The sequence below is a fragment of the Perkinsus marinus genome, assembly GCF_000006405.1.
Source record: "Perkinsus marinus ATCC 50983 genomic scaffold scf_1104296953356, whole genome shotgun sequence".
NCBI classification, from domain to species: domain Eukaryota; phylum Perkinsozoa; order Perkinsida; family Perkinsidae; genus Perkinsus; species Perkinsus marinus.
The window spans coordinates 1-13384 of NW_003208486.1; the positions used below are offsets into that span (position 1 = coordinate 1).

The 13384-nt window shown below is 47.4% G+C and overlaps 7 protein-coding genes and 1 non-coding gene across 8 annotated transcripts; 3 read left to right on the forward strand and 5 right to left on the reverse strand.

The window, feature by feature from the left end:
• Positions 1–152: 152 nt before the first annotated feature.
• On the reverse strand, positions 153–226 carry Pmar_PMAR002698. Its single transcript has one exon. It is a non-coding gene; the product is annotated as a tRNA-Val (tRNA).
• An 89-nt stretch (positions 227–315) lies between these two features.
• Positions 316–1099, forward strand: Pmar_PMAR002699 (hypothetical protein; the record flags this gene model as incomplete). The annotated part of the gene is made up of 4 exons (XM_002776462.1): positions 316–433; positions 475–670; positions 720–938; positions 985–1099. The coding sequence occupies 4 exons, from the start codon at positions 316–318 to the stop codon at positions 1097–1099; spliced, it is 648 nt and encodes a 215-aa protein (XP_002776508.1).
• A 571-nt stretch (positions 1100–1670) lies between these two features.
• Positions 1671–1946, forward strand: Pmar_PMAR002700 (hypothetical protein; the record flags this gene model as incomplete). The annotated part of the gene is made up of 3 exons (XM_002776463.1): positions 1671–1739; positions 1783–1888; positions 1921–1946. The coding sequence occupies 3 exons, from the start codon at positions 1671–1673 to the stop codon at positions 1944–1946; spliced, it is 201 nt and encodes a 66-aa protein (XP_002776509.1).
• A 620-nt stretch (positions 1947–2566) lies between these two features.
• On the reverse strand, positions 2567–3743 carry Pmar_PMAR002701 (conserved hypothetical protein; the record flags this gene model as incomplete). The annotated part of the gene is made up of 5 exons (XM_002776464.1): positions 2567–2656; positions 2935–3012; positions 3059–3181; positions 3231–3308; positions 3642–3743. The coding sequence occupies 5 exons, from the start codon at positions 3741–3743 to the stop codon at positions 2567–2569; spliced, it is 471 nt and encodes a 156-aa protein (XP_002776510.1).
• Positions 3744–4201: 458 nt separating this feature from the next.
• On the reverse strand, positions 4202–6000 carry Pmar_PMAR002702 (lysosomal protective protein precursor, putative; the record flags this gene model as incomplete). Its single annotated transcript, XM_002776465.1, has 6 exons — positions 4202–4307; positions 4356–4463; positions 4506–4667; positions 4720–4834; positions 5749–5844; positions 5937–6000. The coding sequence occupies 6 exons, from the start codon at positions 5998–6000 to the stop codon at positions 4202–4204; spliced, it is 651 nt and encodes a 216-aa protein (XP_002776511.1).
• A 754-nt stretch (positions 6001–6754) lies between these two features.
• On the forward strand, positions 6755–7893 carry Pmar_PMAR002703 (hypothetical protein). Its single transcript, XM_002776466.1, has 6 exons — positions 6755–6878; positions 6923–7047; positions 7093–7240; positions 7285–7442; positions 7487–7605; positions 7814–7893. Exons 1-5 carry the CDS (start codon positions 6778–6780, stop codon positions 7495–7497), a joined length of 543 nt encoding a protein of 180 aa, XP_002776512.1. The 5' UTR covers positions 6755–6777; the 3' UTR covers positions 7498–7605; positions 7814–7893.
• A 392-nt stretch (positions 7894–8285) lies between these two features.
• Pmar_PMAR002704 (folylpolyglutamate synthase, putative) lies at positions 8286–10040 on the reverse strand (the record flags this gene model as incomplete). Its single annotated transcript, XM_002776467.1, has 10 exons — positions 8286–8333; positions 8374–8473; positions 8587–8779; positions 8824–9058; positions 9103–9183; positions 9350–9407; positions 9451–9564; positions 9607–9745; positions 9832–9901; positions 9951–10040. The coding sequence occupies 10 exons, from the start codon at positions 10038–10040 to the stop codon at positions 8286–8288; spliced, it is 1128 nt and encodes a 375-aa protein (XP_002776513.1).
• A 962-nt stretch (positions 10041–11002) lies between these two features.
• Pmar_PMAR002705 (hypothetical protein) lies at positions 11003–12832 on the reverse strand (the record flags this gene model as incomplete). The annotated part of the gene is made up of 12 exons (XM_002776468.1): positions 11003–11048; positions 11096–11259; positions 11325–11421; positions 11697–11761; positions 11814–11922; positions 11975–12053; positions 12098–12197; positions 12247–12357; positions 12402–12465; positions 12519–12617; positions 12664–12710; positions 12809–12832. The coding sequence occupies 12 exons, from the start codon at positions 12830–12832 to the stop codon at positions 11003–11005; spliced, it is 1005 nt and encodes a 334-aa protein (XP_002776514.1).
• Positions 12833–13384: the final 552 nt, after the last annotated feature.

Sequence of the window (13384 nt, forward strand, 5' to 3'; positions counted from 1 at the left end):
GGATGCCAATGTTGTTTTACGTTTAGGTCCTCTTCACTCGTACTCGATTCAATTTCCCGACGTACGTGTCCATAACAATAGTCACTATTGGGCTGGTAAGTCCATCCAATGGTATGAGTTACGTAACACAACGATCATTTATTTTCGATAAATACTGGAACCGAGAATCGAACTCGGGACCTACTGCGTGTTAGGCAGTCGTCATAACCAACTAGACCATTCCAGCGTTGTTTCATGTTTTCGCCCTATGAAGTGCATGCGCCGCACTTGGTATCTGTCCATCCAATCGCTTAGATATTGTGTTCTTTGCGAGAGATGAACTTCCACATTCTGGGCGTCGTCTTCAGCATCGCCTCCACGCTACTTCGCGGGGGCAAAACTATTCTCCAGAAGAGGCTGCTCTCTTCTGAAGATCAGGCCATAGGGAAAGAAGGTAGATTAAGCATAAGCTCATCAAGGTCATCAGCATCCTAGGTTCACAAGTGGTACCCCAGATCAGCTCCGTTGCCCTGTTGAATCTCATGGCGCCACAGGTGACCCCCTCTGGTGCTCTTGCGAGATGCTCTGCTTCCTCTAAGTGCCTCGCCATCCTATTCGTGGCTTCCTGTTCCATGGAAGGGTTGGAGCCCTGGGATAGGATGCTATTCAGTGAAAACAGTGAAGTCACATTGTAGTCTCCTCGCTCGGCTGGCCCTCGCAAGTGTTGATGGCTGCTGCAGGCACTTGTGGATTCTATTCAACTGCCTTAACGCTTGTCTCCTCAACCTCTCTAACTTCATCACTGCTTCTTTCGTATCTCCCCTCACCCTTCAGCTGCTCGGCAACGTCAAGACCGTCCTTGGTATCTTCATCTCGGCGCTGATATTCGGTAACGCAGTGACACCCGCACAGGCCGCGGGCTGTGGCGCGGCTGTTGGTGGGGTCTACGTCTACCAGAGGTGGAAGGGCTCCCGATGGTTGATAATCACGTTGTTGCACCTGTAGGTTTGGCAGATCTTATGAGAGAACTTCTAATCACTCGGTTACGAAGACGGCTTCGGCTGACTCTATGGAGACTTCTACCCCGCATATCACGACGGACGGTCTTCGACCTGTCTAGACATTCACTGCATGCCTCCGAACATAGTCTGTGATATTTTCATTCAACTGCTGATTCGTTTCGTTCTATCCCCATGTTGATAGCAATAGGTCTTTTCAACATCAGCATATGAGTACCAGTCCGAATCAGTCAGGCGGCGGAGTTGCTTTTCCCTCCCAGTACGACGCGAGTGGCCTTTCCTCTTGGGACAAGATAGAGTCGGTAAGTCAGAGGTTGCTACCTCTTCACTACTTTCTATGATCGTTATTAATAAAGTATTTTCCGCTCTCACTACGATCAGGAACTGCGAGGAGCCCCTATCACCCTCCGATGCAAGATGCCTTCTGGTGACATCACCGAGATACAAGTACGCTACGGAACTCGTCACTCTACACTTTTTCAATCACTTTCGGCAAATGAAAGAATCAATTGAAAAGTGACATTTGATTTTTGAGAGGAGGAGTTTTCCATGGACTGGATGTTCAAACTCGAAATTGCTGAATTTGAGATTGAACAGATAAAGCAAAGCTGAGCCTATATGAGCGGTCACCTCGGCCTGGGCGCCTTCACATCGGTAGACTCTCAGGTGTCGATGGGGCAAGATGTTGCGCATGCTAAGGCCCTCTTGTCTAAGCTTATGGATATCCCCTACTCCGACCTAGTGAGTGTTGGATTAGGTTGCATCAGAGCTTCCGTGGTGCCAGAGCTTGTTCTACGAGGGGAAGCTTATGTTTGACCCGCTCTCCTTCAACGACTTCCCGCAGTTGGGCTCTTCGACAGTGATGGACATCGATGTTAAAGTGAGAACTCGTACGCTTTCTCAGCTTCTTGGACATTTTCAGATCACGACGAAATAGACAGCGAGTGAACAGGCGGCGGAGATAATCTCTCATGTGATGTCGATTTTGCGTCTCTTCTATATAGTTTCTTGAGTTCGCAGTTGAGATTTCTAGAGGGAAGTTCCCTAGTACCGGAGTCCCGACTTTCCGAAGACACTTCCGAAGACAGATACTTATTCGATGCACTTCAAACTGCTATTCGTGAACGCACTGCGAGAATACTGCGTTATTCAAACACGGACAGTTCGCATGAGGGGGGTGTAGGAGGAATCTTGTACGGTCTTGAAGCGTATCGCTGTAGCGCACAAACCATTTTTGTGATGGTATTCTCACAACCATGTGTTTGTCACTAATCCATCCGCGTATATATGCATGGTGATTTTATCGCCACCATTCGGCGGTTTTCGTATTACATCTATTGGAACGAACAACCTGTGATTGCCTATTCGCACCCGTCGCTGTCCCCTTCACACAACAATAGTCAGAAGCAATCAATAGGGAACATTTCCATGAGAACTCATTCATCAGGACGACATCGATACACATTGAGTTGGGAGAGACAGAGACAACAGACGCTGCTTAGTAGCCACGGTGGACCCTAATGGCCGTCAGCAGCACTGGGAACCGCAGGGTGTGCTGAAGGACATCACTATGGGAACTTATTGTCGAGGAAATCGGTAAGCATCTTGAGAGCTTGTCGTGGGACGTCCATCGCGACACTATGACCAGCACCATAGACCTGAACACATGAAGCTGAGTTTAGTAATGTTTCGGGTAGCTGTCAAACCCACTGGTAACACCAGTGGTTAGTCTAGAAGTCACACCTATGTGTGTGCGTGCAGTAGTTGTCTACGCTATGAGAATTAATTAATCACTATTGCCACGCGAAGATATGCTGTACGCATACACAACACTCGTCTTCAGGCAATCACAACTGTGATATACTTCTCTATCACGGCAAGTCTCGTCACCGACAAAACTTTCAGGAGTGAAATTGTGGAGGGCCCGGTGACCTACCTTGACGAAACTCAGCTGTCCACCAGTGATAGGCAAAGAGTAACTCTTGAGGCTTCCAATAGCGGTTCCATTCAGCAACTAAGAACGATGTTCGCTGGAGGTGCAATTCGGCGCCGATCCTTACGGAATACTCAACGGGCTGGGCCCGACTGAATCCGCCTCTCCCTCCCCATCGGAGTGCTTCCATCCACGCTAGACTTCCTACCCAATTGCACACTAGATCTCGGTCTCCAGCGTACACAAGAATCTGACATCATCGAAGCATCACAGACTTGTTCTACGAATGTTCAACGAACCCGTAGCCCCTTATCGAGTAGTTCAGGCAAGTAGTGATGATAGTTGCATGCAATGTCCGGCTCCAACTTTTCGTATACCTATCGTAACACCGCCGTTCGTAGGAGCGGTTCGAATGTGTGAATTTTTCAGATCTCTGCAGCTGAGGAATGCATCCCATATCGCGCCTCTTTGGAAGAGAAAACTTTGACCGATAAACAGAAAACACAATGTGCTTAGAGTGAGGGATAAGTTCTTCCGCGGAGAATACCTTGCAATTAACCACTGACCAGACGGAGCTTTGATCGAAAAACCTTTGTGTGTTCTCGCTGTTGAAGTAGGCCGTGACCTAAGAGAGCCCTCAACAGGGTCAGTTGAGAAAGACCGGGCGAAAAACTTTGATGTGGGCCTCTTGAAATCGACTATATACTTACTTTCAGTATGGTGGGGTCCATCTCTAGTTCGACACACCCTTGATCGAGGTGGTAACTACAAAGGGCCTTCGCATTAACAAGCTGTTTCACCCAGCCGCCCATACCAGCTCTTTCCTGTACGTGTAACGGGGAGGATAAAATTCTTCTCACGGATCACTTTCGCTTCGATGCAAAGTTCAATATACTTCTTCAAGATTTTCTCATCTACACTTGTCATCTGGTCCAAGGCTTTTCGTAACTCGTTGCACGCATGCACTTTTTCAATGCATTTCGTTGCTTTCTTCTCCGCTTTTCCGTATCTACCTTAACGAGTTTCAGCCGATTCTTTCCCGCGAAATCGCAACTACCCTCCACGAGAAATGATGCCGTTTTCCACCAGCATTCTCGGGAAGGAGCCCCATCTGAGTTTATGCCTCCACGATGGAAACTCACAACTTTACATTGTTACTGTATCTCGGGAGCAACAGCAGCATTTCCCAGGATGATGCCTTCAAGTCGCACCAGAGACCCTTGCAATTTAGCTGCGAGCGGAGGTATGTAATGCCCTACGAAGATTCAGCTCAAGCCTGAGCGCGTATAATCATACCAGCAAAGGATTGGCCGGCTAGGAAGACTCGTGTGTTGTACTTGGGTCGCGAACGGAAGAATTCGATGAGGGCGAGATACCTACAGTGCCATGGAGATAGTCGACAAGACATTGAGAAAATCTATGACGTCGAATCAGCTGCTTTCACAGAGTTTGTTGGAGGAGTTCCTTTGCTGAAACCGACTCCAGCCGGTTGTTCGAGGTACATAACATTCGCTTTGGTATTCCACGAAAACCTGAGCGATTCTCAAGTGCTTCTGTGGTCGGTCGCATCTCACTCATTCATTGAAGTACTTTCGCCATCATCGTTAACAACACAGGGGCCACCATTGCCCGATACGGCCGAGAAGAGGCTACTGGCACCGGGGCCTCCTTGGAAGTATATCAAGGTTGGACTTTCTCGTGATGCGTCACGAGATTCGAAAAACCAATAAAACAATCTGGGAGATAATCGAACGTTGTTGTTTCGATGCTATTAGCAAGCAGCTCTACTTGTTGTTGTCTCGGCCGGATAAGTAACCATGATATTGGACAACCGTGCTATCACAGAGAGGCTCGGTCCTCTTCAATGCTCCCAGAGAGGCCAAGCTTTTCCCTCGAAATCGTCCTAAAATTGTGCCAGTGATGAACAGCGACTTCTCGGGAGGGAAGCAGTTCACCATGGTATGAAGGGCTCGAAGCATTACTCGTGAGAACCCCACAGAGAGCCACCGCAATCGTCGCGCAGAGCTTAGTCGTTTCGGGAATGAGCAACTACAACATTCAATGTTGTAGTTGCAAGTTGCAACTACAACATTGTATGTTGTAGTTGCAACATTCAATCGATCTGGCAATTTGCCAGATCGATTCAATGTTTTGTCGAAATATTTACTAGTTTCCCCACAGTTTTTTGATGAAAAAATGCCCAACTGTTCCAAGAACTGTTTTTGATGGATTGTCCAGCGATCGTTTTCGTCTCAAATGAAGTCTCAAAAATATGTTTCTAAAATTTTTGGAAAACTACAGACTTCTATCAATGACATTCATCCCGTCCTTCCTGGGAAGCCGGGAAACTGGCGCGTCTCCCCTGAAAGTCATCGGATATCTGTCGCGTCTCCATTCGGTGTGGAATGGATGTACACAGATATGGCTACTGAGTCTGTGATACCAATGAATGGTGACTATAACTCGACCACTGCCATACCAAGGAGATGACAGCAGCACTACATCATCACCCATTCACAAGAACGCAAGGGACCACAAGGGAACACGCCTCGGAAGATTCAGTCCTAATAACGCCAGCAACACCTCTTACCATTCATCGTGTGGGATAAATCGAAAAGCAAGGGTTATGGTCAAAGCCGAGAAACGCCTTACTGGCCATCCTACTACTACTACTACTACCACTACTACTACTACTACTACTACTACTACTACTACTACTACTACTACTACTACTACTACTACTACTACTACTACTACTACCACTACTACTACTACTACTACTACTACTACTACTACCACTACTACTACTATTATTACCATACGTCAACTTCACTCCAATCATTCGTGAAGCCTCTCCCAAAGCTGGCACCACTTCCTCAGGAGGGATATCGAAGTATCTGAGATCAGCAGTTGCTAACAAGGACGTGGCCGATCACGACAACCACAGGGGCTCGACTTGGACCGGTTACTGGTCCTACAGATTAACGGCGAAGTGCTCTTCCCACCCTTCAGTTTTCCTATATGGCAGTAATAATTCTTCGGAGTTGCGAGGGGATAAATTTTGAGCATTTGGGGTGAGCGAACGAAGAGTTAGCTCAACAAACCATAGCCATTCCGTCTAAATGTGATTGTGCCAAGAACGATGAGTAGAGACCATTTTGGCGGAGCTGTAGATCGGTTGACACTATTTCAGTTCGGATGCGCGCCGATTTGTGCGAAAAATGGCTTCTTTCGAGGGTAAATGTCGATTTACGTATGGGTTTTTGGGAATGCTGAATGTAACGGTTTCGCCGAGGTTGGCTGAAACGATGGTTACATGTACGAAGTGATTACAAATCACGTGAAGGTGTATTTCGATACTTGTATTTGTTTCGAGAGAGGCGATTATAGAAAAGTGTGAACAAAACACATCTGGGCAAAAGTGTCACTATGTAAAATAAATCCGGAAAAATACAAGTCGCGAAAAAGTGTGGTTTTTCGAATTGGCTACTGTCAGCATTTGCTTGCTAAGTGACTGCTAGGTTGTTAATGTTATTGCTACTTTGTTATGTTGAAAGCAGCACATAAACAAGAGCGAGCTACCGAAAGTGTTAGAAATTATGGTGGCCATTGACAAACCTGCGATATCAACTACGTAGTGATATTGTGTTACAACGCACTGTATTTCTATTAGATGTTCTCTCATCGGAAATTCGCGTTTCCCGCAAAATGATTTTGGTAGGATCTCGAACAAGAGCTCTTGAGGACTAGCAGGGATAGCAGGGAGCGTCTCAGATTCTACCTAGACTGTGCCGTGATGGAGGCTCTCAGATCACTTCTTTTCCACTAGAATCACATTTGTTTACTATGGGTAATCTCGTATGTAAAGAGAACGATGCATACTCTGAGTTCGTCGCCCTGATGGACCGAACCTCGCAGTACACCGGCCAGATGGTCGATTCAATGAGGTAGTAGGGAAAGGCATCCTATTTGTGGTATTCGTAGTTTGCAGTTACTTGAAAGCCAATCTAGATGGTGTTGCATCCATCACCAGTGCGCCCCTATCTAGGACACTCAACCTCACTGCGATGGCATATACCCTTTTCATGAACTACAGAGATGTCGCTATTGTTACGGGTAGAGGATTGGCAATAACACATTCACACAGACGGGTCTTTCTAGGAACGATGCCATCACCCGTTACCATTGGTGAAGATCCAACTCCATCGTACGAGAGGATGGTATCTGATATCAGAGCCTCTCCGGAACAGTTTCTCGAAGGTCTCATGAACCGTCGGGCTCAGGACGTCTCGCTGTGGACACTTAATAAGTATTGACCAGCTTGTCGTCGCCTCTTTCAAGTGGTCACTTCAGATTGCATTCTATTCTAGTGGACCCAGACTTCAACCCGGATGCCCTCGCACAGTGGTGTTATGCTGCCTCAGAGGTGTGCCAGTTTTTAGTGGTCAGCAACCAAGGCCGCAGATGTATACAATTCGGCCTGGCAGTTGGCAACCACCAAACTCGGCCCGGTAAGAGGAGTGCAGTTTCTGCTTTTACATGTTGTTTTCCTCAGACGGAGCGTGACATGATCTCAGCAGGAGAGGAGAGTGACCAGAGAGTACTGTACAATGCAACATGTTCATCTACTAGTTCAACAGAAGCAGAGTCGCCTCGGGCGAGTAAATCTGCGAGGTGATACACTGTTGTAGTGGGGAATTGATACTTTTCCTCAGTGCTGGAATAAATATTCGCTTTCCTCAGCTGAGCTTCGAAGTTTAAATGCAAATTCGGGTAGAAGTGTACAGGAACCGTTGAGACTTTCCTCCTCAATTTTCCTCAGAAATTCCACAGATGTGACCTACACATATAGCTGACCATATGCGTATTTTCCTGTTGTCAGTCCTGAAGTACTGGAGGCTGCTGAAGGGCTTGAATGAAGTAACTACTGACCCGTACTGCTGTGCAAACATTTTTCATCTAGAAGAGTGTTTTTGGTTATATCTGGTGATGCTAAAATAGGGCCTTGTAACTTAGCGGAGCGTAGCAGTTGATGCACAAAATAGATATCATGTGAAAGGCGATACGTGTTGTACACAACATAATACAGTGATGGAAATCAATCTTTGATGAATGCCTCATCGAGTAACAACAGATATTCTCGCACTAAGTAGAGCGAACCGCACACGACCACAAGAGGCGAGTGGTCACCTGCATACGAAGGATAATGTAGAGTGATAGTAACTGTTGGGTCCTCACGCCCGATGCAGCAGCCCAGCTCGAGAGCTGTTCGTAGGTCGGCAACGGGTTTGACTTCTGTTGAGGGTGGCACACACCTGAGAGTAGAGGTTAACAACACTGCTGAATACCACGTCCTACTGTCGTGCCGCAGTGACGGCTTCCTCTGGGTCAACAGCTTCAACCTGATCACGAATTTGTACGCCGAGATGAATCTCAATTTACCCAGGGCATCTCAGGAACGTCTCTAAATGTGGTGGGGTAGACGGTGGCGATGGGCACCGAGAAAGGCTTTAAAAACAGAGGGAAGAGCTCATGGGGACTCCTACTACCCGATAGGGCCACGATGAAGCGTATCTGATACTTCTACTGTGCAGTTCAATACAGTGCATCAACAGATGGGTAATACTGATGAACTCGAGATTCCGGAACTCTCACTGTATGGTGGGATGAGCCGCTACCTCAGTGATATCCCTTTGTTGGTCGAGCATCCGCTGTATGAAGTGTGTCAGAGACCTGAGGCCTTCCTCATTGTGGGCACCATCGAGTATGATAGGAATAGTCGGGTTGAGTGGATGATGGGTGAGCTCTTGCCGTCCTCTCAAGGTATGAAGGTATGTCCCTGTATCGCCTGAGGGCCACAGGGGGAGTGTAAATCTCAATAACTCCTTTTACTTGGATGATTCTGCTGATGACTGACACCGAGAGCACTGAGGACCTCATCTTCGAGAGCTGCATAGTGAGCTTTGTAATCGTCACTGTCACCACGGCCTGTCACCACACGCAGGGCCGTGCCGGTCGAAGCACATCTTTCCTTCACGATGTTGAGGCATGACGCATTTAGATAAGCACCAGATGCTACAGCTGTCGTTGTATGAGGAGTTATGATACCACACTTCGCCGAACATATCTGTAAATCTACCTCTACCCCAACGACGGCAGCGCCTCTCCTACGTCCTCCAGTGTGGGCCCCAAGAACTTCACATGGTCGAGAGCAACTCCTGTCAAGACGGCTACATCGGTTTTGGGAAGGACCTGGATTTGGTGACAGTGTTGAAATATATCTTTGCTTTCCTCAGCTTAGTGCAAGAGTTAACATAAAATTTCGAGTAGAAGTGCACTGAAACCAATGAAAATTTCTCACCAATTTCCATGTAGTTGACCATATGCATATTCCCCCCCGTAGTGGTCGTAGACTTACGTTAGTGGCGTCATCTCGACCTCCCACGCCAACTTCGATGATTACGAAATCCAGAGGCCTGAGGCCTTCAATAGAGAACGACTGATAATACATCAGCTCACCTCATCCTAGCGAACCAAGAAAATGCAGCTATGGTGGTCGCCTCGAAGTTCGTCAACCCGACTTCCCCCTTCTGGTGAGCCTCTCTCATTATAAACTTCAATTGCTGTTCATATCTAACTACACTATGTTAGCAGTGACAACCCCAGTGGTATCACTCCAGAGCCGGCATGATGTCGCCACTTATCGATATTTGATCATTGGGCCATCTCTGGCATGGACTTGTGAACACCCCAACACGGTACGACTGCAGCCTCGCCGCTAGCCCCGAGCACACCGTGCCCTTCCCATTGGTGCCTGAGGTGTGCAAGTTCGTATCCAACACTTCCAGGCTGAGCTGTGTGCGTCCATTGAGGTGAATCGTTGGCACCCGTGACACTCACCCGTGACATGAACAAATCTCGAGCCCGACGCGGCTAGAGTTTCCAAGGGGTTCCCCACAGCTTCCATCACCTACACCCAGCCAGAGTGAAGTTAAGATGCGTTTTCAATGCTTCATTACTCTACGCATCCTCTGCAGAGATTCAGTGGACTGATCGATGGCCCCTTTACAAAAGTTCGATGCTGCTAAGGCTTCTGTCAGTGGAGGCATGAACAAACTAAAGTCGATTAGTTGAGACTTCCTGCCCGTCACTAAATAGCCCTAACGATGGCTTCTGAATAAGGTATTATGTCGACATGTGTTTTTCGTGAGATGGTTTGTCGTAATTACCGGTTTCGGGGTCTATAGGAACACAACAGAAGATAACTAGTAGGAGGCATCCACATAAACCATGGCAGACAGAAGTGGACTGTAGGAGAATACGGGGAAGCAGAAATGCACAAACGTTAACTGTAAGCGTACAGTTGATCTCTGATATTCTAGTTTCATATTGTGCTCATCGTTACGTTCACCAACCCAGCGTTAAACTGCTCGTCATAGGTTGGGGCTCAGCAGCGACCAGTGATGAATTCGGCACTCCTCTCCAGTGGAGGAGAGAGTGTAGTATCCCCCCTATCTAGTTTCACCGTTTATGCGTACACACTTTCAACTGAGCATTGATCCTGATGATCAGTATGTTGTACTGATATTCGTACACCGTAACCATCTTGGCTCAACTTTGTTGGGTTACCTCAATGCCCAACGACTCTGAGAACCCCCCAAACCCTAGTGGGGGAATATATGCGTTTAGTTTCAACCTTAACTGCGCTTAGGAGTTTCCTCACTCATATACAAGTCCGAGTAGAATATAGCAAAAAAAATATTTCCCAGAAATTTCCTCAGAATTTCCATTTTGAAATCAACATATGTGCTTGACAATGTGCATATGTTACTGATGATGATAATATCATCATCATTAGTAGCAGTAATAGCATGGATCATTGGTAGAATTCATAGAAGTTATAAAACCTTTCCCATATAGTTCATATAAATACTGTTGTGACAATTGTGTCTGTTCCTCAAGCTTAGTATCATTCAAGCTGCGCTAGGCTAGTATTGCTATTAGCAATATTAGATCATTCCATATCGATACCCATTAGTAATAGGTAATCATTTGTTAGACAGGTTAAGTCTCAAGTTATTATCATTCCCCCATGGTTAAGGAGAGTGGACATAGCCCTGACAAATACCATATACATATAATGTTTATTATCCCTGCTACTCACCTGATATTCCCATAGAGAATTCTTCTGTGGCAGTGCCACATCTTCTCGACAACAGCAGAGGTTCCACCGTCGAGCTCGTCGAGCTGTTCATCAGGACTCAGATCCTCAGGGGTCACTTTTGGTACCGAGAGAACGGTTCGAGCATGGCGTGGATCATCGCTTTCCTACTCTGCATAAACTACAGTCATTGCTTTTTCCCCAGAACTGTGTACAAAATAGATTCCACTACTGGAGGGAACCTCCCAAACCGTACGAAGTTTGATGGACGAATCATACAGGATTTAACGTGAGGTTCTTTCACAGTTATTCCTCTGACCACGAAGAGTCTAAGTGGACTACAGCAGTTATCGATATACAAAATCAGTGTTGGAATATATACTCGTTGTCACCAGCTGACTCCAGCAGTTTCCTCACTGAACATTAACGCTACACAGAAGTTTCCATATCGGCACCAACACATGTAGTTCACCATGTGCATATTTTCCCACGTCACTGCAATACCCACCGACTGATGAGCTGAAACCCAAGACGAGTGTCACAGACATCAAGTGAGAGCGAACACACAACAACATGGTTTTAGTAATATATTTATTTCGAATACTTAGCGGATGCCTTAACGCGTTCGTTATATCTCAACCGTGTTTGGCAAGGTACACCACCTTGCACCTGCGGAGAAAAATACCCCCTGCGGGGATCGAACCTGCGACCTTCCGCTTACTGTTAGGAACGTATCCTCATTTACACCAGTTGGACTAAGACGCAGACTCTTTCCCCTTATATTGTCCTTGATCGACCTCACATTCTCCTCATACGTCACGTCCATATACCTACAACACCATATACTCCCCGAACTCATACCGAAACCATGTCCCTCTCTACTCTCGATAAGAAGTAATTCCTTCATGGAAGTCGCATCTAGGCAGGCCGTTTCGAGCCTTCACAGTAGCGAACGGGCAACCTAAAGAGATTCTCACCGACTTGAAATAATTTCCAACAACATACCCGCAGTGCTCGCCATAGGACGGGGTGCATTAGGATCCTTTAGTCTGCTCTTCGCAAAGGGATCTCCGTCAGCGCTACCGTACCAACCACCGATAGCCTCCTATACACACAACAGTGATGATGATGATAAAAGTGGCCCTTCAGAGTACCCGGTAGATGCTCTTAGGAGTAGCAGATGAGTCGAGGAAGGGCACTTTGCTACCACTCCTGTCAAAACTCATAGGAATCTTCACAACTTGGGCACCAGGCACAGGTCGACCCTAGACACTCAATAGAAAAGTCGTGACCTCTTTCATACGTCTACTTGAGAATTCTTCCCTGTGCGGCGGACGGCCATCCAATCCTCGAAATCGACCATGTACATAGACCTGTGAAAATACTATCAATGCCCACCACCAAGCTCGCCTCGGGTTAAACTCACGTGAGAAGATTCTTCCGAATAGTGGCTGCATCCACGCCCTGCGACCTCGCTCTAGTGCCCCTGGAGGAAGCTGTCGAGACGGATGAAGGCGACCCTCTCCTGCGTCGGTGAAAGACACTACACATATCAACAACGAGGAGCTTACTGATGCTCTCCACTGCCACCAACGTGACGACCACCTCGACTAGCCACCTAGGGAAGGACACACTAGGACTACTACGGGCCATCTGGACACACCCCCTCAGCTCGGCGTCCACCCCTCCTAGTCTTCCTAGGCTGACAGTGCCTACTGAGGCAACTTCCCCCCAAGGCATCGATAACAGAAACACTACTACCTGCAAGGTGATCCTTCCCGAGTTGGACTGACGACGTGGACCATTAAAAGACAGCACTGGTGAAGAGACAAAAGACTCCATCCCCATATGGTTACCTCTAGACACCCCAAGCTGGCGTTGAGGAATTGACGCCATTGACACTCGCGTGCTGTTGAATGTGGGAAATGTCTCTGTTGGTAGGCGCGCAGTCTAGAGTCTTGCTATCTTGCTATTTACGCAGGTTTCACTTTTTATTCGGTGACACTCAATGGAGTGTCCCCACTTTCTATTCGGTGACACTCGGTGGAGTGCCCCCACAGTTTGCCATGCACAGCCGTCACATTCCGAATTGATTTCCTTTCTCAAGCATAACATCTCCTCAGCTTTGTTACTCATATGACAACAGAGCCGCTACCACTCGAAGGGAGGACGGTGGCCCTAGTCAGTGCAGGCACCTACGATGGTGCCTTGCTGGGCGTGGACGTGCGTAAGGTGGAGGTAGATGGCGAGGAAGGATACGAGCTGAAGCAGGTAGTAGCAGTACCGACCACG